At 45.3% G+C, this 22,529-nt stretch overlaps 1 protein-coding gene across 1 annotated transcript in view; it reads left to right on the top strand.

Moving 5' to 3' along the window:
- Positions 1-7,886: 7,886 nt before the first annotated feature.
- KIF5C (kinesin family member 5C) overlaps positions 7,887-22,529 on the top strand; it is a 143,548-nt gene continuing 128,905 nt past the window's right edge. Inside the window, exon 1 of the mRNA XM_079782497.1 lies at positions 7,887-8,267. Coding sequence (XP_079638623.1) covers positions 8,142-8,267 — 126 coding nt within the window. The 5' untranslated portion in view covers positions 7,887-8,141. The remainder of the gene's footprint in view (positions 8,268-22,529) is intronic.

The raw sequence follows: 22,529 nt of genomic DNA, 5'->3' as shown, positions 1-22,529 counted from the left end.
AGGCAGAACCAGAATCTTTCACACAACAATGTGCTTTGTCCCAAGCGTGGAAAATCCCCACACCATTTCTATTTGTTTTTGGAAGAAAGTGAGCGGGTCCCAGTCTCTATCTCCTCGATCCCAGTCCTCCTCACCTTCCTGACTGCCTTCTGCTCACAGATGGAGACTGCAGACAGTCACAACACACAGCCTGCTTTCAGATGAAGGAGAGTGGAGTTATTCATGTTTTTTAACAATCCACATTTTTTAAAATAGAGAAACTTTTCTCTCTTCCTCCCTTCTTTCTTGTGGTCGTAATAGGCCTCCATGTGCCCACCCCTGCCTTGGCTTGGGCTTCCATAACAAAAAACCACCGACTGGGAGGCTTCATAGAAATGTATTCCTCAGGGCTCTGGAAGCTGGAAAGTCCACGATCAAGGTGCCAACAGGGGCAGGTTCTGATGACAGCTCTCTACCTGGCTGCAGATGCAGCTGTCAGAGGGGCGGGAACAGGGGGTGCTGGGTGAAAAAGGTGAAGGGGTTAAGCAAAAAACAACAACCCCAAAAACAAACCCATAGACAGACAACACAATGGTGATTACCAGAGGGAAAAGGGGTGGGGGAAGGTAGGAGAGGGTAAAGCGGGGATAAATGGTGATGGAAGGAGGCTTGACTTGGAGTGGTGAACACACAATACAATATACAGATGATGTATTATAGAAGTGTACACCTGAAACCTATATAATTTCATTAATCAATGTCACCCCAATAAATTCAATGAAAAAAGAAAAGTACATGCACATTTTCACTTAATCTCTTGCACATTTGGGCTTGCTCACTCTCACACCTCTGCCTTGCCATGAGAATATGCCTGGGATTGTGCTGAGTCAGCCCTGAGAAGGGCAGGGGGCCTCCATGCCTTGTCATCTCCTCCACCTCAGTTCCCACCCACCCAGGCCCGGTGCCTGGTGCCTGGAACCCACATGCTGCCCTGTGAATGCCAGTGCTCATTCACAGGTACCCCTCCCCCACCCCCAGGACAGAGTTTGGCTTTTCTTTTTCCTCTCCTCTCCCTCCTTAGACTCAGTTGTTCTCCGTCTTATTTGTCTAGAGCCTGAATATTTTTCTGCATTACCACTAAAGGTCTAATCCAGTAAAATGAATCTCAGCCCATGGGTCAGCTCTCCTAGAAAAGAAAGGGCTCCCTTCGTCAGATCAGCTAAATGTCACAGGGTGTGATGGTCTTTGCTTCTCCCCACTGAGCTGGGTTATCTGGACATCTTGAACCGAGGAGATGCATTTTAACAGACATCCAGATTTTCTATTCCATGGACTAGATTATTTTTGCAAGTTTTAAAGGGATTTTTCAACATTTTAAAAAACACTTCATCTGTTCATTTGGTTTTTAATCTTCACTAGAGCCAGATTTTTTTTTTTTTTTTTTTTTTTTTTTTTTTTTTTTTTACTTATAGGAATGGAGCTGGGCCCAGGCAATCAGAAATGATTAAACCCACACGGGACCTGCAGACCCCAGTGTTGGAGTTAAATGGCTATCCCAGTGACTGCTGAAGACAGGGAGCTGATGTGAAAATTGAAGCAATTACCTAGATCACTCAGGCAGAAGAATTTCTGAGGCTTTTTTCCTTGAACAATCCAGATAATTGCATCAATTTACACTTTTTACTGGCAGTAGAGACTGTGGCAGAAACTGCTCTCTAGGAGAGGGCTGAAGGGAGAGAAGCAGAGTGCTCAGAAAATGATTCTGATCACTCAGGGGAGAAAATGGGATAATGGGGGGAAATGAACGTGCTTTGGCCCTGATTCCTGCCAGTCGCAAGCAAGTCAAAGTGAGACTGTTCATTGTTGCCTGAATGATCCAGATAATTGTCCATTCTCTCTCTCCTCTCAACAATGAAGCTGCAGGGCCATGCAGGTGTTGCTCGCTGAAGTGTCAGGAGAAACCTTGGCCAGGGAAGTTGGAGTCTGTTTGAGGCCCTTACCCTGTGCCAGTGGGTAAATTCCTCAGTTCATTACTGCCCTCAGATGACTGTCAATTCCTGCTTGGAGAAGGCGCTGTCCTGGAAGAGCCCATCACACCGTGAGCAACATGCTGGGCAGCAAATGACTCCTTTCCCATGGACCCAGGGAACTCATTTCTGGGACCGATAATCCACAGTTGAACAAATGAATGAATGATGCATGAAAGCATGAAACACATTTGTTGAGTTGCTATTTTGTGCTTGGCATTATGCCAGGCCTTGGAATAATTAACCCTATGGTATCTTTCTTCCTGTCATGCTTTTTTGGGAGGGGTGATTCCCTCAGTCTCTTTACAGCCTCTCCCAGATTTTATTTCCATAGTATTTTCTCACACATTTCTCTTCCAATTCTCACTTATCCAGAATACGTAATATTTTTAGCACCATGTCAACAGATGGGGTAAAAAGAAAATAATTCAGAGAAGTTAAATAAATTTTCCAAAGTCACAGAACTTGTTAGCAGCAGAGCTGGGATGAAATATGTAGGATTCTGAGCCCAAGGCTCCATCGATAATGCAGTGTCATTATTTTCAGGATCATGTATTCACTGATTTGTCCTTGCCATTATCATGCTCATGATGGACATGGATTGATCATTCAGAAAATATTTATCAAGCATGTAAATAATATAGGATTCCCACAACATAGAGAAAAGAGCAAGACATACACACAAGACATTTAGCATGAAGAAAAATACTGGGACATGGAAAGAACTGGGGAACAGTACTGGACAACAATAGGAATGTCATTGCAAGGCAGCAAGTGCTCATGTGCCAAATTTGAGGGACCGTTAGCCTAAGAAGGCACAGAGCCCCATGTGCAAGGAGGTGTTTGTTTGTTTTTTTAATTCAATTTCTTTTTCTTTCAATATTATATATTTTTAAAAATTGAGATATAATCGACATATAACATTGTATTAGTTTCAGGTGTATAACATAATGATTTGCTATTTGTATATATTGTGAAATGATGGATGTTCAGTTAACATCCATCAACACACATGGTTACAAAATGTTTTTCTAATGAAGAGAACTTCCAAGATCTACTCTCTTTGCAATTTTCAAATATATAATGTACCATTATTAACTATAGTCACCAAGCTGCTCATTACATCCCCATGGTTTATTTTTCTCATCACTGGAAGTTTTTACCTTTAACCACCTAAACCCATTTTGCCCTAACTCATCCCTGCCTCTTCCAAACACCAATCTGTTCTCTGTATCTATAAGTTCAGTTTGTATTTTTTTAGATTCCACATATGTGAGATCATATGGAATATGTTTCTCTCTGACTTATTTCACTTAGCATACTGCCCTTAAGATCCATCCATGTTGTTGCAAATGATAGGATTTCATTCTTTTTTATGGCTTAATAATATTTATATGTGTATATATATTCACATTATTATATAAGCATATATCATATATACTTAACAATATTCATATATGTGCATATCATTATGTGAATATACATTATGTATAAAATATCACATGTTATGTATTCTCTCATCTGTCAATGAATATGTAGGTTGTTTCCATGTCTTGGCTATTGTAAGCAATGATGCAGTGAACATGGGAATGCAGATAGTTCCATTTTTTATTGTAGTGAAATACACATATAAATTTTTACTGTTTTAACCACCTTAATGTATACAGTTCAGTGGCATTAAGTACATTCACAATGTTGTGCAACCATCACACTATCTAGTTTGAGAACTTTCTCATCACCAGAAATGGAAACCCTGTATTGGGAGGTTTTGTAGAAAGTCTTATAGACTCTTGACAGATAGCTAGGATAAAGAGGCAGATGTGCCCTAGCCGGTTTGGCTCAGTGGATAGAGTGTTGGCCTGTGGACTGAAGGGTCCTGGGTTTGATTCCGGTCAAGGGCATATGCCTGGGTTATGGGCTCAGTCCCCAGTAGGGGGCATGCAGGAGGCAGCCAATCAATGATTCTCTCTCATCATTGGTGCTTCTATCTCTCTCTTCCCTCTCCCTTCCTCTCTGAAATCAATTATATATATATATGTGCGTGTGTGTGTGTGTGTGTGTGTGTGTGTGTGTGTATCCTATCTAATAAAAGAGTAATATGCAAATTGATCGTACCTCCACTATGCCCACCAGCCAATCAGGAGCGAGTATGCAAATTAACCCAACCAAGATGGCTGTGGCCATGGAACGAGCAGGAGGCTGGGGTTTCCCCGGCAATGGAGGAAGCCAAGCTTTCCACACACCCTGGCCGGCCCAGGCCTCCACTCAAGGCTACAAAGTTTCAATTATAGAAGATAAATGAATCCCAACAAAAAATGGCGGCATCCACGGAGCTGGAGAGAGCAGGAGACTTGAGTTGCCCCCGGCGATGGAGGAAGCCAAGCTTCTGCAGTCTTGGCCTGCCTTGGCCTCTGCTCAAGGCTACAAAGTTTCAATTATGGAAGATAAATAAATCCCAACAAAAATGGCTGTGGCCACATGAGCAGGAGGCTTGGCTCTGCTCAAGGCTACAAAGTTTCAATTATAGAAGATAAATAAATCCCAGATACCAGGGCCTCTGCTTGGATCACTAGGGGGCGTGGCCGGCCTGAAAACCACCACAGGCCCCTCACCCAGGCCTCCCCACCCCCCAAGGGAACCCCCACCCTGATCTGGGACACTATTCAGGGCAAACCAGCCGGCCCCCACCCATGCACCAGGCCTTTATCCTATCTAATAAAAGAATAATATGCAAATTGACCATCACTCCAACACAAGATGGCTGCCCCATGTGGTCAAAGATGACTGCCCCCATGTGGACACAAGATGGCTGCCACAAGATAGCCAGCAGGGGAGGGCAGTTTGGAGGGACCAGGTCTGCAAGGGAGGGCAGTTGTGGGCGATCAGGCCAGCAGGGGAGAGCAGTTGGGAAGGACCAGGCCTACAAGGGAGGGCAGTTGGGGGCGATCAATCCTGCAGGGGAGGGCAGTTAGGGGTGACCAGGCCGGCAGAGGAGGGAATTTGGGGGCGACTGGGCCTGCAGGGAAGGGCAGTTGGGAGGGACCCAGGCCTGCAGGGGAGAGCAGTTGAGGGGGACCAGGCCTGCAGGGGAGGGCAGTTAGGGGCAAACAGGCTGGTAGGGGAGCAGTTAGGCATCAATCAGGCTGACAGGGGAGTGGTTAGAGGGTGATCAGGCTGGCAGGCAGAAGCGGTTAGGGGCAATCAGGAAGGCAGGCAGGTGAGCAGTTGGGAGCCAGCAGTCCTGGATTGTGAGAGGGATGTCCGACTGCCCGTTTAGGCCCGATCCCAGTAGGATCGGGCCTAAACGGGCAGTCGGACATCCCTCGAGGGGTCCCAGATTGGAGAGGGTGCAGGCTGGGCTGAGGGACACACACCCCCATGCATGAATTTCGTGCACCGGGCCTCTAATATCTATATATCTATATCTATATCTATATCTATATCTATATCTATATCTATATCTATATCTACATCTACATCTACATCTACATCTACATCTACATCTACATCTACAACTATATCTATATCTATATCTATATCTATATCTATATCTATATCTATATCTATATCTATATCTATATGTGTGTGTGTGTGTTTAAAGAGGCAGATGTGAGAGGAATTCACTGGGCATGTGTGAAGAGTCGCAGCTGACGTGTCCAGTGCTTGGAGAATGGTGAGGAGTGGAGGTTTGTGGAGTACAGTACTGAGCAGTAAGGTTGGGTGACTCGTGTGGCTCTTCCTTGTATAACAGCAGGATTTATCCTTCCTTTTTCCTTCTAGGGTCACCTTCCTCTAAGACCACCTCCCCTCAGTTGTTTCGCTCCTAAAGTCCCTCTCAGCTCTGCTGTGGGGTCTCCACCCTCTCTGTTCTGGTCGCCACCTGCATCTCCAGGATTCTGGTCCACCTGCAACGTGCTGCTGCAGCTGTTCCAGTCAGTGGGCCTCAGTCAGTAGCTGGCGGGGCAGGTGGCCCTTTTTGTGCCCACCCTGGGCTGCAATTCCTCCAAGCACCATTGACACAAGACTGCGGAGTGCAGAAACTTCACTGATGGAGATTACTGGAGGGAATGGCATCCTCTTCATTTGGGAACCTTACAACCATGGGATTCCCCTGTTCTTATAGAGTTCCTGCCTCTGGTTGAGCGGTCTAGGGCAGTGGTCGGCAAACTGCGGCTCGCGAGCCGCATGCGGCTCTTTGACCCCTTGAGTTTTTAGGAAAGGCCAGCTTAGGAGTACCCTAATTAAATTAATAACAATGTACCTACCTATATAGTTTAAGTTTAGAAAATTTGGCTCTCAAAAGAAATTTCAATCATTGTACTGTTGATATTTGGCTCTGTTGACTAATGAGTTTGCCGACCACTGGTCTAGGGGGAAACACTAACCTAAGCCCAGGCCAATCACAGACTCCCTAGGATTTTAAAACTAAAACTCTGAAACAATATCTCTTCTTATATAGTGTTAGGAATTGAAGAATGAAACCCAGAGGTTGTTGGCAGCTGGGTTTCCTGACATTTGGAATGATGATCTAGAGTTAGAATGAGTGAGGCCAACACAAAGAGAGAACAGGGACAAGAGAGAAAGAGAGAGAGAGGGAAACAGTGAGTCTTGGTAGCTTGCCCTTGCTCTGATTTGGTTGTTTCATAGTTTCGTGAACATGCAAGATAAATCTGTATTCTTCCGATAAATACTCCTTTTGCCTCTATGGCTTTAGTTGGGTTTCTAGCACTTTCCACCATAAGAGCCCTAATCCTTAGTAAGAGGCATGAATGGGTGACTCCAGGACAGCAAAGGGCTTAAATAAGATATTAGAAGCAAGCAGAGCAAGAGGTGAATGGAGGAAGCCACAAGTAATTTGGTATTTGTCAGAGTGTAAACATCCAGACAAGAAGTGGAAAGAGATGAGGCTACCAAGTAGGAAGAAATCTGATCATGGGACCTGGGTGTATTTTGTAAAAGATTTTGGACTTTATTCCATATATATTCTGTACGTATTATAGGATTCTAAGTAGGCATTAGGCAGAGGTTCTTTATACTGTACTATAATTAATAGTAATTAAGAGGTTCTTAAGCCGGGAGTCACAGACAAGCTTACATTGTTCCCAAACCCTATGAATAGTATAACAAATCTGTGGGTGTGTATGAGGCTGTCTTACTTGTTTTTGGTGATGGTGGTGGTGTGTGTGTGTGTGTGTGTGTGTTTTTGTTTGTTTGTTTTGTTTTTCTGCAATGGAAAAGGTAGCTAACTTCATCAGATATTAAAGGAATCCCTGACCTCAAATCCAAAATATGTTATGAACCACTACTTATTTAGAGGCATCTATCTTCAGGAATAACTCGCTTAAAATACTCCTCCAAATTTCATTCTCACCCTGAATTTTCACTCTTGCACAACTGTTTAGCACAGAAAAAATGCTCCATAACTGTTGTGTTGAGATGTAGAGATGATATAGACTTGGTTATTTATAGAGATTTTAACCGGGAGTATTGGATATGACCTCCATCCTGTGCTTGGCTTGGGCAGCCAGCCAGATCAGACCCGCAGGCTTTTGGAGGTTGCACCCGGGCACCACCACTGTCCGGGGGGCGGGGGGCGGGGGGGTGGGGAGGTGGGAAGCCAACTCCAAGCATCCTTGTCCTTCCACCTGCGGGTGGAACGACTACAGGTCCCAGGATGCTCCGCGCTCCGAGCGGGGCGGGTCTCAGCCTTGCGGCTGTCGCCCCGGGAGGGCCAGGGGAGGCGGGGCCGGGCGGAGGGCGGGCCTGGAGCGCGCTGGTGCTGATGCGGGATGGCTGAGCGCGCAGGGGCCCGGCAGCTCTGAGCCGGGCGAGCCTCGTAGCCTGCGCATCGCCCGTCCGCCGGCCGCGTGGTCGCGGGCAGTCGGGCCGGGGCGCAGCGCGGGGCCGGGGAAGGTAGGTCTGCAGCCGGCGGGGCCGGAGGCTGGTAGGCTGCACCCACCCGGTCTCCGAGCGGCGGGAGCTGCCCATCTTCCGAATCCGCGATGACCTGCTGAGAAGCTTCCTGGAGGCTGCCGGAGGCGGCCAGGCTGCGGGCGGCGCGGATCGTGGCCTCCTCCCTCGTCGCCGACCCCGGCCCCCTCCCCTCCCCGCGCCCCTTCCCCGCCGCCGGCCGCGATGGCGGACCCAGCGGAATGCAGCATCAAAGTGATGTGCCGGTTCCGGCCCCTCAACGAAGCGGAGATCCTCCGCGGGGACAAATTCATCCCCAAATTTAAAGGCGATGAGACCGTGGTCATCGGGGTAAGTGGCCGGGGCGTCCGGCCTCCCCTCCTGCTTCGCGCCGCAGACCGGCTCCCCGACGCCCCAGACCGAGCCCAGGGCTGCTCGGACAGCCCCTTCGGACATCCCCGCGGGGCTGCTTTCCCGGGCGGACTAACGAGAGACCCCCTGCCCTTGCACCACAGTTCCCACCCGGGCGGGCGGAGGGGCGGCGGGGCGGCGGGGCGGGCCCAGGTGGTGAGGATGGGGGTGGGGGGCGAGGCAGGGCTCGGCGTCGCCATTGTTCGCGGGGTGGGGGCCCGGGTGGGCCTTTTGTTCCCCTCCCTGTTCCTGCCGCGTGGGTAGGGCGTTCAGGGTGCCCTCAGGCCGGGATGCCCAGGCTCCCCTTAAAAGTATGAGCTCTGCAAACCCACAAATGATTCCGGGGATCGGAATCGATTTATCGAACATTTTTACCTTTTCTCACAATCTTAGCAAAAGGAGAAAAAAGGTACTGAAAAAAAATCGTGGCCTCGACTCGGAGCTCCCACGGCCGTGTAGACGCCCCCCCCCCCCGCCCCCCGGCGTTTCACCTTGCTTTGCGCACTGAAGGCGGGGTGCAGGGAACACCGTGGCCTGGTGTCCTCGGGAGGCCTGCTGTGCCTCCTGCTTTTCCTCCACCCTGGCTGCCTCGGCCGTGGAGGCCGGGCCTGACCCCTCCCTAAATGGGGCGACCCCCCTAGATGAGGCCCACAGCCCCTCGGATGTGTTTCGTGCCCAGTGGAGGGGACTGTGTGCCCACATCTGTGGGGCGAGGGGGCCCAGGGCGCAGGCCCGCAGCCCCGCTGGGCCGAGAGCAGAAGTTACTTTGTGCGGCCGGGGCCCCTTCCCTCTTGATCTCCCTCGCTCTCCCCTTCCCCCGCTGACCCCCTCCCCTGCGGATGGGGCTGCTGGTGGGGGGAGGGAATACCTTGAGTTGTTAGTTCTTAAAGGAATATGTCAACGGACATAAACCAGCTTTGTTTCTCCCCCCGCCCGCCGCTTCCCTCCCCCCTCCACTGTCCCCAGCGTGTGTGGCTGCGGGTGCCCTCTTTGTATGCGAGCCGCGTGGGGAGAGACCGAGTTAACGGGAGCCTCGCGATCCCCCGCGGACACACGTTCCTGGCAGCCCGCTCCCGGCTGCTGATGCAGCCTTCCCGGCCCCAGCATTGATTAAGTGATGTCATCCCGATCACTGAGCATGCTCCACTAACCCCCTCCCTGCCATTCCCCCGGTGGCTGGTGTATTTAGGTCAAGTGATGGACGGGTGACAATTTATAGAGGGTCTCAGCCAGAGCCTGCCAGGCCTTTCTCAAACCAGAAGCGACGCTTGCCTGCCCAAGCCGGTCCCTGCATCCTCGCCAAGGTGGTGCCGCAGCCCAGGGCCCCCTGGGACCAGCAGGTGCTAAGTGTACCAGGAGGCCGGTCACTCTCCCGGGGCGGGGAACCGAGGCAAGGCTCGACCTTGGCATCTGGGCTTCACGTCCCTCCCTCAGGAAGGCAGCTCCCCACGATGACCTTTTCTCACGTCCTCATTTTCACAGTCACCAGGAAACTGACTTCTAAATGCTCTGTGGCTGGGGGTTCTTTCTGAGAGTTGACCTATGGAGGGTTGGAAAGAGGAATTTTCTCTGCTTCCTGTTAAATTGAAGAGGAGATCTATGCTGCAACTACGGATGAGGAGGAAAATTCTGTAATTAATGGCAGATATGGGATATTGATCTATCCATGGCCAGTGCATGGGGCGAATAGTAAGTTGTTTGGGTTACACCCCTTAAGCTAGGATCAGCCTACAGTCTGGGCTTAGAGTGGGAGTTACTGGGGACATCTAGTCCCTGCCCCTTGCCTTGTAACAATTTTTTTAAACAAATAATTGTGCAGCACAAGAACATGTTCTGGTGATCCTATTTTTTTTTTTTTTCTTTCTCAGAAGTTTTAAAGAACAGCTTGGAGAAGTTTCTTCTTTTTCTCCTCCTCCTCCTCCTTCTCTTTGTTTCTAAAAGCAATAGACCAGGACTAACGAAGTGCAGTAATACAGGGCGGGGCAAAAGTAGGTTAACAGTTGTGAGTACTCAAAACAGAGTTTATTCTTGTATTATTATTTTCCATACAAACAATTGTAAATCTACTTTTGTCCCACCCTGTATATCATCCTGTTTAATCTTTGTGCAAGCCAGAGGTTAAACAGAGATCCTTAATTTTAGGGTTATGTTTATTTAATATTATGACATTACTGTGAGGGTGTATTTCCTATCTAAATGTATATGTTATTGACCAAATCAATGAAAGCAAATGATTAAAATAAATTTTACCGTTAAAATGGTCGGTCACCATATAAAATAAGTAATTTAAACAAAACAGTTGTGTCTGTGAATACACATGTAGCTCTTCAACTATAAAGTTAAATTTTTGTATTAATCCTTTAATATAAGTTTTCAGTTTTAAGATGAATTTCTTATTGATATAGCGCATTCCTATAGAAAGGTGTAATCATAATTGTACAGCTTGATGAATTTTTGTAAAATAAACACTCCCTGGTGATCACCTCTCAGACTAAGAAACAGACATTTTCCCAGGACCCCAGAAGTCCCCCTTGTGCCCCTTCCTGGGCTAATTCCTCCTGCTTTAGGGCAACCACGGTTCTGACTTATAATGCCATAGATTACTTTTGCTTCCTTTTTTAAAAACTTTATATACAGAAAACCAAACGATATGTTCGCTTTTGTGTGTGGCTTCTTGTGCTCAACATTATGCTTGTCACATGCATCCATGCTGTGGCGTGCGGCAGCCGTTTGTTCATCCTCATTGTTCTGTGGTATCCCATATGAATGTAGCACAGTTTGTTTGCTCATTAACTGTTGGTAGCCATCTGGATAGTTTCCAGTTTGGGGCTAATATAGACAGAGCTGCTACGAACATTCCCTTATTCACCTCTTTTGGTGGGTGTGGGTACAGAACAGAAAACTGCTCGATGCTGAAGGCTGTTGGGACTGGGGTTGGCAAGTGCTAGGACCCTGGCCATTCCTCATTCCTAATGTGTAACGAAGGGAAGTGACAGTCTGACAGCCTGTCTCAGGTTTTGTACACCGAGTAGAGTAACTCCCCCGTCAGTTCAGTGGGAACCAGCCCCGGTAGCTCAGTTTCAGTGGAGACGGCCCAGGGTGGGGTCCTCCCTGCCTTCCTTGCAGGAGTGTAGTCTGTGGGGATGACCAAAGAAACCCAGAACCATCCAGAAATGCCAGGAACCTTCACCCCCAACACAGACCAGTAAAGAATGAATTTCTGTGGAGTTAGCGGTTAGTCTAAATTCAGAATCCCAGAAATTCTGTTTTTGAAACTGGGGTAATTTGTTTTCCTCTTTCAAGTCCTGTTAAAATCGTAGGGAAATGTATGCTAACAGGGAGATTTTGCAGATAGAGTTTCTAGATTCCTCCTTCTGAGAAAAATGTCCTGTCTTGCAGGAATCATCTCTATTTTCCTGCATTTTTTTTTTTTTCCAGCTCCTGTGCAAGGCTTTCTTGCCCTGGTCTCCCCAGCCACTCTCTCTCCCCACTTTGAACTCCTGTGGCATTTATTTGGTACATGATCGTGTAATCTTTTGCCTTAGGTTATTATTAATTTTGATCATTTGTCTGATGGCACTGTGAGCCATCTGCAGAGAGAAACGAGGACTTTGTGTGTTTTGCTTCTTTGTACTCCCAGGGCCTTCTCCATAGAAGACATTTAACAAATGTTTATTGATCTCTTTGTTGAGTCTAGAAGTCTTTACTTTGGCATATTTAACTTATTTTATGGACTTTTAATTGGCTGTAGACTGTGAGGAGTAGCTAAGAAACAATTTTAAAGAGAAGTGCTATTCCTTTGAGCAGGCCAGGTAAGTTAGCATATACTATACTTGAAATGCTCTGAGAAAGCTGGGAGAGAACTACATTTAGTTTTGTTAAAAAAGTAGGAGACCTAAGCACACTGGTGGTGACCTAGATGTAGAGGGTGGGGTGGCCTAGTGATTAGCAAAAGGATGCCACATTAATTTTCCTGAGAAATATATTGGATTTACGGCATTTCTTGGAGTACCCCTCCATTATCTGCTAAAAATTCTGGCGCGTCATCCATTACTTTGGGCTCTGCCTATTGATTTTGACGCATCTTTGCTGATGGAAACTGTCTTGGAGAGTTCACGGTAAGGTTCTTTGAAATGGACTTTCACACTTAAGTTTGGAGCTTTCCTTTCATTCTCTGGTTCAAAGTTCTGGGAAAGCGGGTCTTGTTAAAGATGGGCGCTTCCTCTTGAGACCTGTAAGTTCCAGTCTGTTTGAGAGCCAAAGTAAAACATCAGCCACAAATCCTGAGCTGGTGAGTGGTGTGGAAAGTGGCCTCTGTCTGCAGGAGCTTCCATTAGTTCTGGGCAGTGGATGGGCAAGGAGGCAGGAGTTGGGACAGAGACAAAGTTCCAAACCTCAGTTATCACTGTGCTGATTGTGGACTGAAGAAGTGAGGAAATATGGCTAGAACTTTTCTCTTGCCTATAGTAATTGTCTTTAAAAGCAAGAGCATTAAAATTTTATCTTTCTAAATTTATGCACCGTCACATCTCTCTCTCTCTCTCTCTCTCTCTCTCTCTCTCTCTCTCTCTCTCTCTCTCTCTCTCTGGTGTGTATTTTGTAGGGAGTTTGACAAATACAGAGTTATGTAGTTATGCTGTATTAGTCTTCTGTGGCTGCTGTAATGAATTACCACACACTTGAGGACTTAATGTGAGTTTATTATCTATAGTTTCCGTGGGTCCGAAGTCCGTCAGGTCAGCTGGTTTCTCTTTTTAGAGTCACGTAAACCCAAAACCAAGGTGGTGTTGGCAGGGCTATGTTCTTTTCTGGAGGGACTACATGCTTGTGCTCAGTCAGGTTGGTGGCAGAAGTCAGTTCTTAGTGGTTGTAGGACTAAGGTCCCCACTTCCATGCTGTCAGCCTGGGCTGTTCTCAGGTTCTAGCCAATTTCTGCAACTTAAAAACCAGCAACGGTTGAGTCCCTCTCAAGCTTCAAATTTCTCCTGTCTCTACTTCCATGGCAAGTCTCTCTCATTATTTATTCCCTCCCTCTTCACTTTTAAGGGCCCATGTGACTATACTGAGCCTACCCCGATAATCAGATAGTCTCCCTATTTTAAGGTCAGCCGATTAGCAACCTTAATTCCATCTGCAAAGTACCCTTTACCCTTAATGTTCACATATTCACAGATTTCCAGGGTTTAGAGTGTGAACATGGTTTGGGCCCATTATTCTGTCTACCGCATACACCATAAAAAAGAAAAAGATAAAAAAAGCCCTCATGTAGTCAAACTTCCTCTTAACCCCTGGTAACAACAACTTATCTGTTCTTCTGTAACTTTGCCTTTTCCAAATTGTCATAAAAATGGAATCATATATTAAGTATCTTTTTCAGTCTGGGTTCTTATATGTATCAATAGTTCTTTTTTTTTTTTATTACTTGGTGGTATTCCATTAGATGGGTGTACCCCAGTTTGTTTATCCATTCATCTGTTGAAGGGCATTTGGGTTGTTTCTAGCTTGGGATGATTATGCATAAAGATGCTGTATACCTATGTAGATAGGTTTTTGTGTGAGAATAAATTTTTATATCTCTTGGATGAGTACCCGGGAGTGGGGTTGCTAAGTAGATCATATCTTAACTCTATGTTTAATTCTAAGAAAGTGCCAAACAGCTCTGGCCGGGTAGCTCAGTTGGTTAGAGCGTCATCCTGATACTCCATTGTGGGTTGGATCCCTCCCTGGTCAGGGCACATACAAGAATCAACCAATGAACCCATAAATAAGTGGAATAACAAATTAATGTTTCTCTCTCTCTCTCTCTCTCTCTCTCTCTCTCTCAAATCAATCAATAAAAATAAAAATAAAAAAAAGAAACTGCTGAACAGTTTTCCAAAGTGGTTGTACCATTTGCATTCCCATTTAAAAGCAGTAATATTTTAAGCTAGGGTTTGAAGAGTTTATCTAGTCACTTTGAGTGAGTATTAATAGTGTTTAGAAGTGTTGAAATATATCAGTCCTTCACTCCTCGGTGCCCTAAATTCAGAGATGTGTACATCACCTGAAACTGGATTAGTGGTTTCCTGTAAATATACCCTCTGAAACCCTGGAATGAGGGAACACATGAGAGTAGCCGTAATCTGTCATGTGTTCCTGGAGGCTACTCACTGCGGTGCACACAGTCGGTGCTCCATAAGTGAATGGAGTAGATGGGAGAGTCAGACGGAAAGTATGGATTTACTAGCTGGCTGTAAGGCTTTTTAAAAGCTTTTTAGCTTCTCTGGGCCTCAATCCGCTCATTTAAAGTGGTGATACTTACTTTGGTCACAGAGTCATTTGGATGAAATGAAATGGTCAAAACAGAATCTGGCACAGAGAAAATGCTCAATACATGCTAATTACCTCCCGTGTTTCCTAATTCCCTCGTAATTTTCCTCATTTTCAGAATTATCTTTGTCCCTCAAATTATTGCCTTTAAGTCTTACTAGCCCCTGAAAACCCTCGTACATCCTCATCTCTTAGGCATTTGTCTACCCAGCTCACTCCATCCTCCTGCTCAGAATAGCCACTCTTCAGCTTATTTGTAGAATTTCTAACCATCCATGGGGGCAGAGCTCATCTCTCATGTCCTTATTTATAGACTTATCAGCTGTTCCTTTCCCTACAATGATCATATATAGGACTGTGTGTGGAGTGTGTGTGTGTGTGTGTCCGTGTCCTCCCATGTAAATTATAAGTTTCTCAGGGACACAGAACTGTTTTGTGTGTGTGTTTGTGTTTTTTTGTTTTTTTGTTTTTAACATCTTTGTCTCCTTTACTGTAGTTGTTTAGAAGTACAGTACATCTTGATTATTGAGGGTTCCTTCCCCTCCTGTTTCCTGCCTGGAATCAAGTCTCCGTAATTGCCAGTTTCTGAATTCCCTTAAATAACTTGGGCATCGCTGGGGATTTCCCTCCGCCTCCACCCGTGCTTGTCTGGCCCGACTCCCCTGTTTAATGACTGTGTTTTCCACTCTCGGCTCTTCTCCCCCCCTTCAAAATAGGAAGCCTCCTCCACCTTTGGGTCCCCTTAGTCCCTGCCTCAGAATGATCACCTGTGTCTGTGTCTCCTTATTAAACAAGCAAAAACAAAACCACCTATCCCCTAATGCTTTCTCTCTAATTAAAGAAAACGTAGCCCTTGACAGATCCAATTTCACCTTATTTCTCTGAGGTTTTTCATGAAGTCCTATTTTTTTTTAATTTTTTTTGTGTGAAGAAAGCTCTTCCTTTAACCCATTTGCTGCACATCAATCAAGTTCCTTTTAGTAGGAATTGAGTTCTTGAGTCTGTGGTTATTTGCAAATATTACAGAGTCTGAGAGAAAATGGAGTTTTAGATTCAACTCTCTTCAGACTTACTAATCTGGGAAAGCCTAGACCCTTCACAGTTTCCCCAGGACCCTGCGGTTGTGTTAAGAGAAAATTATTCTGCTTGCCATTGGTGTCAACACTGTTGCAATGGGAGAGAAATCAGGCTCCACTCCAAATGCAAATACAGGTGGAGCAGGATAAGGGGTCGGTGGGTGGACCGTTACTCAGAGGGGACATACGGGGTAGGGGGAATTCTTGCTGAACTGACCTAGCAGGATTCTTCCTGAAGGCAGGCCCGATAATCAAGGTATCAAGATGTTGGTATTGAGGTCTCGAGGGTGAGGAGATATTCAGGGTGAGGGGTTCTCTGTACACTGCCTTAGCAGGGTTCTGCTGAAACTAGATTCTCCAGGGACACACCTGGAAGTCCAAGGTTGAGGCCCAGTTGAGAAGGCATTCTCAGAGGAGCCTGACTCAAGTTTGATCAAGGAGAGAGTCTTTGTCAGATGGAATCCAGATGCTTCCATGGGGGCCTCAAGGCCCTCCATATTCTGGGCCTGCCTACCTTCCTAACTTCACCCCATGTTCCATCTGTGCTGCCATTTTCTTAAAAGATTAGGCATCTCTGTACCTCCCTACCAACAGCTGCTCACACCCCGCATGCCTAGGATGATGGTCCTCAGAGCGTACTGCATGGCAAGCATCCATTTACCTTTAGAATCTTATCCCATGGTGCCCTCCTGATTTTTTTCTGATCGGCTCCTCTTCCCTTCAGCCCTGGCTGGGTTAGACCCTTCCTGCTGTGAGCCCCTTGTACCATGCACAGCTCCTGGCTGAACTTCCCAAGAACTGCATTTCTTTGGGTATGTGTGTCCTTTCCTCCAATTAGACTGGGAATTGATGTGATTTTCAGCTATTATTTATTTAGTTCCATTTATTTCCATCTTCAAGGCCTGGAACAGTGCCCGGAACAGAGTAGGTGCTCAGTACATGATGTCTTTTGAAAGAGATGGAAGAATGCTGTCTCTTCTAGGCTGTCAGATGTCAGAGCCTGGAGATAATTGGCGTCTTTCCAGCTCTGGTAACTTGTTTTTCCTCCTTGGGCATCTTCATGGCTTTATTGTTACTGCTTTAAAAATAATAGCTTTTTCAGGGGTCCTGATAGATTGCAAGCTCATTGGGGGAAAAAGCTTAAACCATTCAGAAAGCAAAAATCACTTTTAATTTTATGAGTTAGAAAACACCATTGTTGCCCTAGCTGGTTTGGCTCAGTGGATAGAGCATTGGCCTGCGGACTGAAGGGTCCCGTGTTCGATTCTGGTCAAGGGCACATGCCTGGGTTGCCGGTTTGTTCCCCAATGGGGGGCATGCAGGAGGCAACCAATCAATGATTCTCTCTCATCATTGATGTTTTTATCTCTCTGTCCCTCTCCCTTCCTCTCTGAAATAAATAAAAATATATTTTAAAAAAAGAAAACACCATTGTTAACATCTTATTGTTTATTCCAGCTCTTTTCTATTCATAAAACAATACATTTTGTTTTAAAATAAAGATATGATTTTACAAAATCTGTTTTCAAACCTACATTATACTCAGACATCTGCATTTTTAAAGGTTTAATGTCATTTCATCATATGTCTCCTCAATACTTCATTTAACCATTCCCTACTGATAGCTATTTGGATTTTTCTTTTCTGTTATAAGCAAAAGGGTGATAAATATCAGTGCCCACATTTCTTTGTGCACTTGGCCCATTATTTTGTTAGAAAACATTTCTAGAATTGGGGTGGCTGGTCATAGGATACAGATGATTTTAAGGCGTCCATCGTTTTTGAGAGGGAGCAGTTCAGAGATGATGAATTGTCTTCTGTTTTATACTCTCACTTCTTTGCTTATTACCCCATAACATTGCTGCCTTTTTGTCTCGTAAGGCATCCATCCTTCATACCTGAGTTAAACTAAATTCTTACAGAAAGTGTGCGTCGTTACACACTTTAACCCACAGATGCAGAACGTGGCAATGCCTTCAGACTTGTAATGTAAACCATAGGACTTTGTAGGCTGTTTCTTGTCCGTTTCAATATCCTGAAGGATGTTGTCTCTTGGTGGTGATCAAAAGCTAAATCTGTCTCTTGAGGCAGAGAGAGAGATAAGAGGCAACATTGTAATCTTAAAGAAAAGGAGGGTAGCTATGCCTTTCTTCTTGGTGCTGACATTGAATAATGGCCTGTGGTATCTTCTGAGCAGTGGTAAGTTGAGGAGGGATAAAATAGTCCCCCTCAAAAATGCCCTAAAAAGAGCTTTCCCCCTTGATTACTAGGTACTCTTTTAAAAAACATACTATATAAAATTTCAAAATAAAGTAAATATAAAATTTCAAATAAAGTAAATATAAAACGAACACTGGTTTTTGAAGACATTACAAAAGAAGGAATGTAAAGTATCTCAATTTTTTGTATTCATTGCATGTTGAAATGATAATAGTTTGGATATATTGGGTTAAAACATAAATAAAATGATTTTTTCCTTCTTACGTTGATGTGACTACTAGAAAATTTAAAGTTACATGTGTGAGTTGCATTTTTGGCTGTTATTATTTTTTTATTGGACAGCATTGCTTTTACATTAAGACACTGGCATTGTCGCATGTGTTAACCTCCATTCCATTTTGGTGTGTTGTGTGAGGGCTTATTAGGTGTTAAGCTCAGTGCTAAGCATTTTACTAGTAGACTTACTGTATGTGCTAATGAGATGAGATCCCTGCCATCAGTAACCATATACATAAGTCAATGGTAGAAAGCAAGTGAAAAACATTGTTATGCTGAGTGTCTGAAGAAAAGAGGAAACCAAGTCTTGTTGGAGTTAAAAAGAGAGAGAGCAAGTCTAGTTGTGTCCATGGAAACAAACCTCAGGCAGAGGGACCATTTGATCCTTACTTTGATGCACGTGTGAAATGTGCTTTCCTATCTTCAGTCACTTTGCGTTTCTAGGGAGCTGCTTTTGAATATGGCTGAGAAAAGATGTGAGAAGGGATGTGTGCCCCAGCCGCCTCTGGCTCTCTTCTTGCTCCCCTCTCCCCCTCAGATGTTGTGACATTGAGGATTGCCACTGGGAGCTCCTGGGAGGAACAGCCCACCCAGTCCTGTAATTAAGGACCAGCCATAGGCAGCAGCCGGTTTGTGAGGCATTTGTGGCGGGTGACATTGAAAACACCGAGAGGTGACCCTGTGCATTGTCTTTGAAAAATGTCACGATGCCGCCCTGCTGCCCGAGTCCTACTGCAGCCCTCCTGGGGACAGGACACCGGGCCCGCGGGCCCCTGCCCTGCTCTCCACGCTGCTTGGATCGGCCTCCCCGGGCCTGGCCGGTGGTTTTTCATTTTCAGGCAAGGAGCACCTCTGTGATTGCAAATTTGCCACTTTCCTTTTTCCCCATTCTGTCGCTAATGCTAGAATGACAACCCTCTAGTCCTGGGAATGCATTGCCTATGTGCCTTTAGCACAGGCGTCTTCTTCTGAGGTCCCTCCACCCTGCACAACAAAGGCTTGTTGCGCTATTAGGAGGACCCGTGGTGGAAGCGATGCTGTTGTGGGAAACCTAGGAAACGCTTCCTTTGTAGCTCCCAGGTGCCTTTGTCCTGGCATCTGGGGGTGGGTGGGGTGGGGGAGGTTGCCTTGCAGGTGAAGGACACACAGCTCTTTAGAGGAGTTGGTTCTGTGCTGGAAACTGCCTCCCACCCACCACTCATGTCCCTGTTTGTGTTGATTGGCACAAAATTGATTTTTCCTCCTTTGTAAATAGTGAAAACGCTATGGTGGTAGCACGAAAGCCCAGCAACAACGAAATCAGCCATAATCTCACCATCCTACATCATCCATTTTAATTGTTATACCCTCATTTTTCCTCTCTTTTTTGATACAAAAATAATTTTTAAAAAGTATTTATTGATTTTAGAGAGGAAGAGAGAGAAACATGGATTTGTTGTTCCATTTATTTATGCATTCATTGGTTGGTTCTTGTATGTGCCCTGACAGGGATGGAATCTGCAACCTTGGCGAATGGGAACGACACACTCTAACTGGCTGAGCTACCGAGCTAGGGCCTGTTGGTTACTACTTAACATAAAAAAAAAGTATAACTACAGACATACAGTTCCGCCTTTTTTCTTTCTTTTTACCTAAGTTTACTGTATATAAGGTTTTCCATGTTGTGTAGTGTCTTTATGGTTCTAATTTTAAGTGAGACTAAGTGTCTGTGGGGCTGATAGATCACAACTTGCTAACCCACCCTGTGTGGCTGATCATTCAACTCTCCTTTCCCTTGTTCTGGGTGATGGCTTAGTGAACATCCTCAGGCACAGGGCATTTTCTTTGTGGAGTTATTTCTGGTAGTTGATATACTGGATCTAATTCTGTGAACATTTTAATTGGTCTTATTAGGTATTATCCTGTTGCTTTGTATACGGGTTTAGTAGTTCCTATGGCCTACAGCGATGTGTGAGCATCCTGTTTGGCAGTGAATTTATTTTTGAAGAAAGAAGATGAATGAGTCATTTGAGAAGGTGGTTTGTAGAGCAGTGGTCTGAGATTCATGTGTGTTGGGTTTTGATTTCCTTTGATTTCTATGAATTTTAAACTAATAGTATAACTATTTAATGATGTTTTAATTTAGAATATTGCTGTCAGTGGGCATTTCCAGGGTTAGGCTGGTGGGCAGGGCATCTCCTGGGCTATATAGAGGAAGGACTTGGAAGGGTTGCTGTATTCTGCCCCCAACATCTATCAAAGGAATTGATTGGAGGTGATGATTTACACATGGGTTTAACTCGGGGCTCTTCTCACATGCCCCCAATACTAGTCTGTTTATTCTATTGCATTGGATGTCCCAACAGCAGCACTCATAGGGATACACTTTGCTAGATGCATCTGGCAGAACCCATCCTTCCGGGAGTTGTGGTGGCACCACACAAAAGGCATGACTTCATGCTTTGATGGTGATATACACTGAGTGGCCAGATATTATGATCTCTGAACGCATAATAATCTGGCCACTCAGTGTATATCCTATATAATAAAAGGCTAATATGCAAATTGTCCCCTCGACCAGGAGTTCGACCAGCAGGCAGGCCAGCCAACCGCCCATGTCCCCTCCCTCTGGCCAGGCTGGCCAGACCCACCCAAGCACGAATTCATGCACCGGGCCTCTAATACACACACACACACTGAGTGGCCAGATTATTATGCGTTCAGAGATCATCATAATCTGGCTACTCAGTGTATACTCCAGGGACCAGCAAGCTCTTTTGTTCTGGGGTAGCCCACCAACCAGGTTCGGCATCCATCCTATGGGCATCACTGGCAAACCCAGGGCTAGGACAGAGAACCTGAATAAGATAAACTAGAAGAAAGGCAATATGAAGAGGAAACCTGGGTCAGGCAGAAAAAGAGGAAAGAGTGCCGTGGGTCCCCTTCCTTGGTGTCTTTGTTCTCTTGACTTACTACAGAAAACACAACACGGTTCCTTTCTTACAAAATTTACTTTGAATACAGAGTACTGCTCTCTATTGCATAGTTTGTCACTCTTTTTTGATGCCTTAATTATTGTGTTGAGTACCATTTATTTAAGAAACTTATTGGTTTGTGAAAGTTTTACCTATGAGTCTGGTTAAATCATAGGTTTTAAAAATAGGAGAAACTTGTACATACTCATGGTATAAAAATTAAAGAACACAGAAAGAGATAAAGAGAAAAGGAAGGATGGGATAGAATTTTTACCTGGGAGGAAAGATATGTAAGGTGATCACTGTGTGTTCGAGGGAGGGAGCAAGCCTGGGGGCCATGTTCAAGAGGCCTGAGCATAGAGGAGTAATAAGGTGGTCAGGTTAGACTAGACAGGAAGGAATCAGATGTGGAGAGACTTTAAAGTGGGCTAGAGGAATTAAAATTTGATTTGGTTGACTTCATACTCTACTCTAGTCTATAGCTGGTTCTTATCCTTAAATGCCTCTAACAACCCTTTTCTGGGTCCCACAGAGGCAGGTACTATTGCAGTTTGCCTTTCACAGTTCTGTACCTGGTAGTTCAATAGGCAGTTCTTGTCCATTCCAAATGATCCAACTGTTTTGGGCTCTTGATGTATCACCCAAAAGGATTAATATCTTATATCTTATTTAACCCCAGTAGTTGGGAAGAAGTTTTCCTTGCTACTGGTTATCATATATGGATCACCAAATTTCAAGGATTTTATGCATAGTAAAGTAACGTAACTTAAGCCGTATTTCACATAATACTTTTCTGATGATACAGCTGTTTCCTGGAAGACTTTTGCATTGCCGTTTATAACTATCCAATTTTGAATATTGTGCATGTCAGAGGCTCCTCAGTGTACAGTAGTAGTTTCATGTCTGTTGGTCTTGCTTATTTTAAAAGTAGAGGAGATAGAAAACAACCATGTAAAGTGGCTGAATTCTGGGAGAAATTCTTCAGCACTAAATTTCCTTCCTGAAGATAGAACTTACCCTGGAAAATGAGTGTGGGAAGTTGCAGAGAGGTGCTTTTCAACTTAGATGCTTAGGGGGAGCATATTTGGAGAAAATGTATCAATTTTTAAAATTATTTAAGATTTTTAATATTGATTTTTTGGGGGAGAGAGAAAGAGAAGGAGACAGAAAGAGAGAGAGAGAGAGAGAGAGAGAGAGAGAGAGAGAGAGAGGGAGAGTCATCGATGTGAGAACAAAACATCAATCTGCTACCTCTGACACCACCCTCTATTGGGGATTGAGCCCACAACCCAGCATGTGCCTGGATACCTGCAACCTTTCGGTGCGTGGGAGGACACCCAACCAACTAAGCCACACTGGCCAGGGCT

The sequence above is a fragment of the Cnephaeus nilssonii genome (assembly GCF_951640355.1).
Source record: "Cnephaeus nilssonii genome assembly, chromosome: 10".
Classification (NCBI taxonomy): Eukaryota; Metazoa; Chordata; class Mammalia; order Chiroptera; family Vespertilionidae; genus Cnephaeus; species Cnephaeus nilssonii.
Note: the sequence above shows the minus strand (reverse complement) of the source record. Positions and strands in the feature narration are given on the sequence as shown.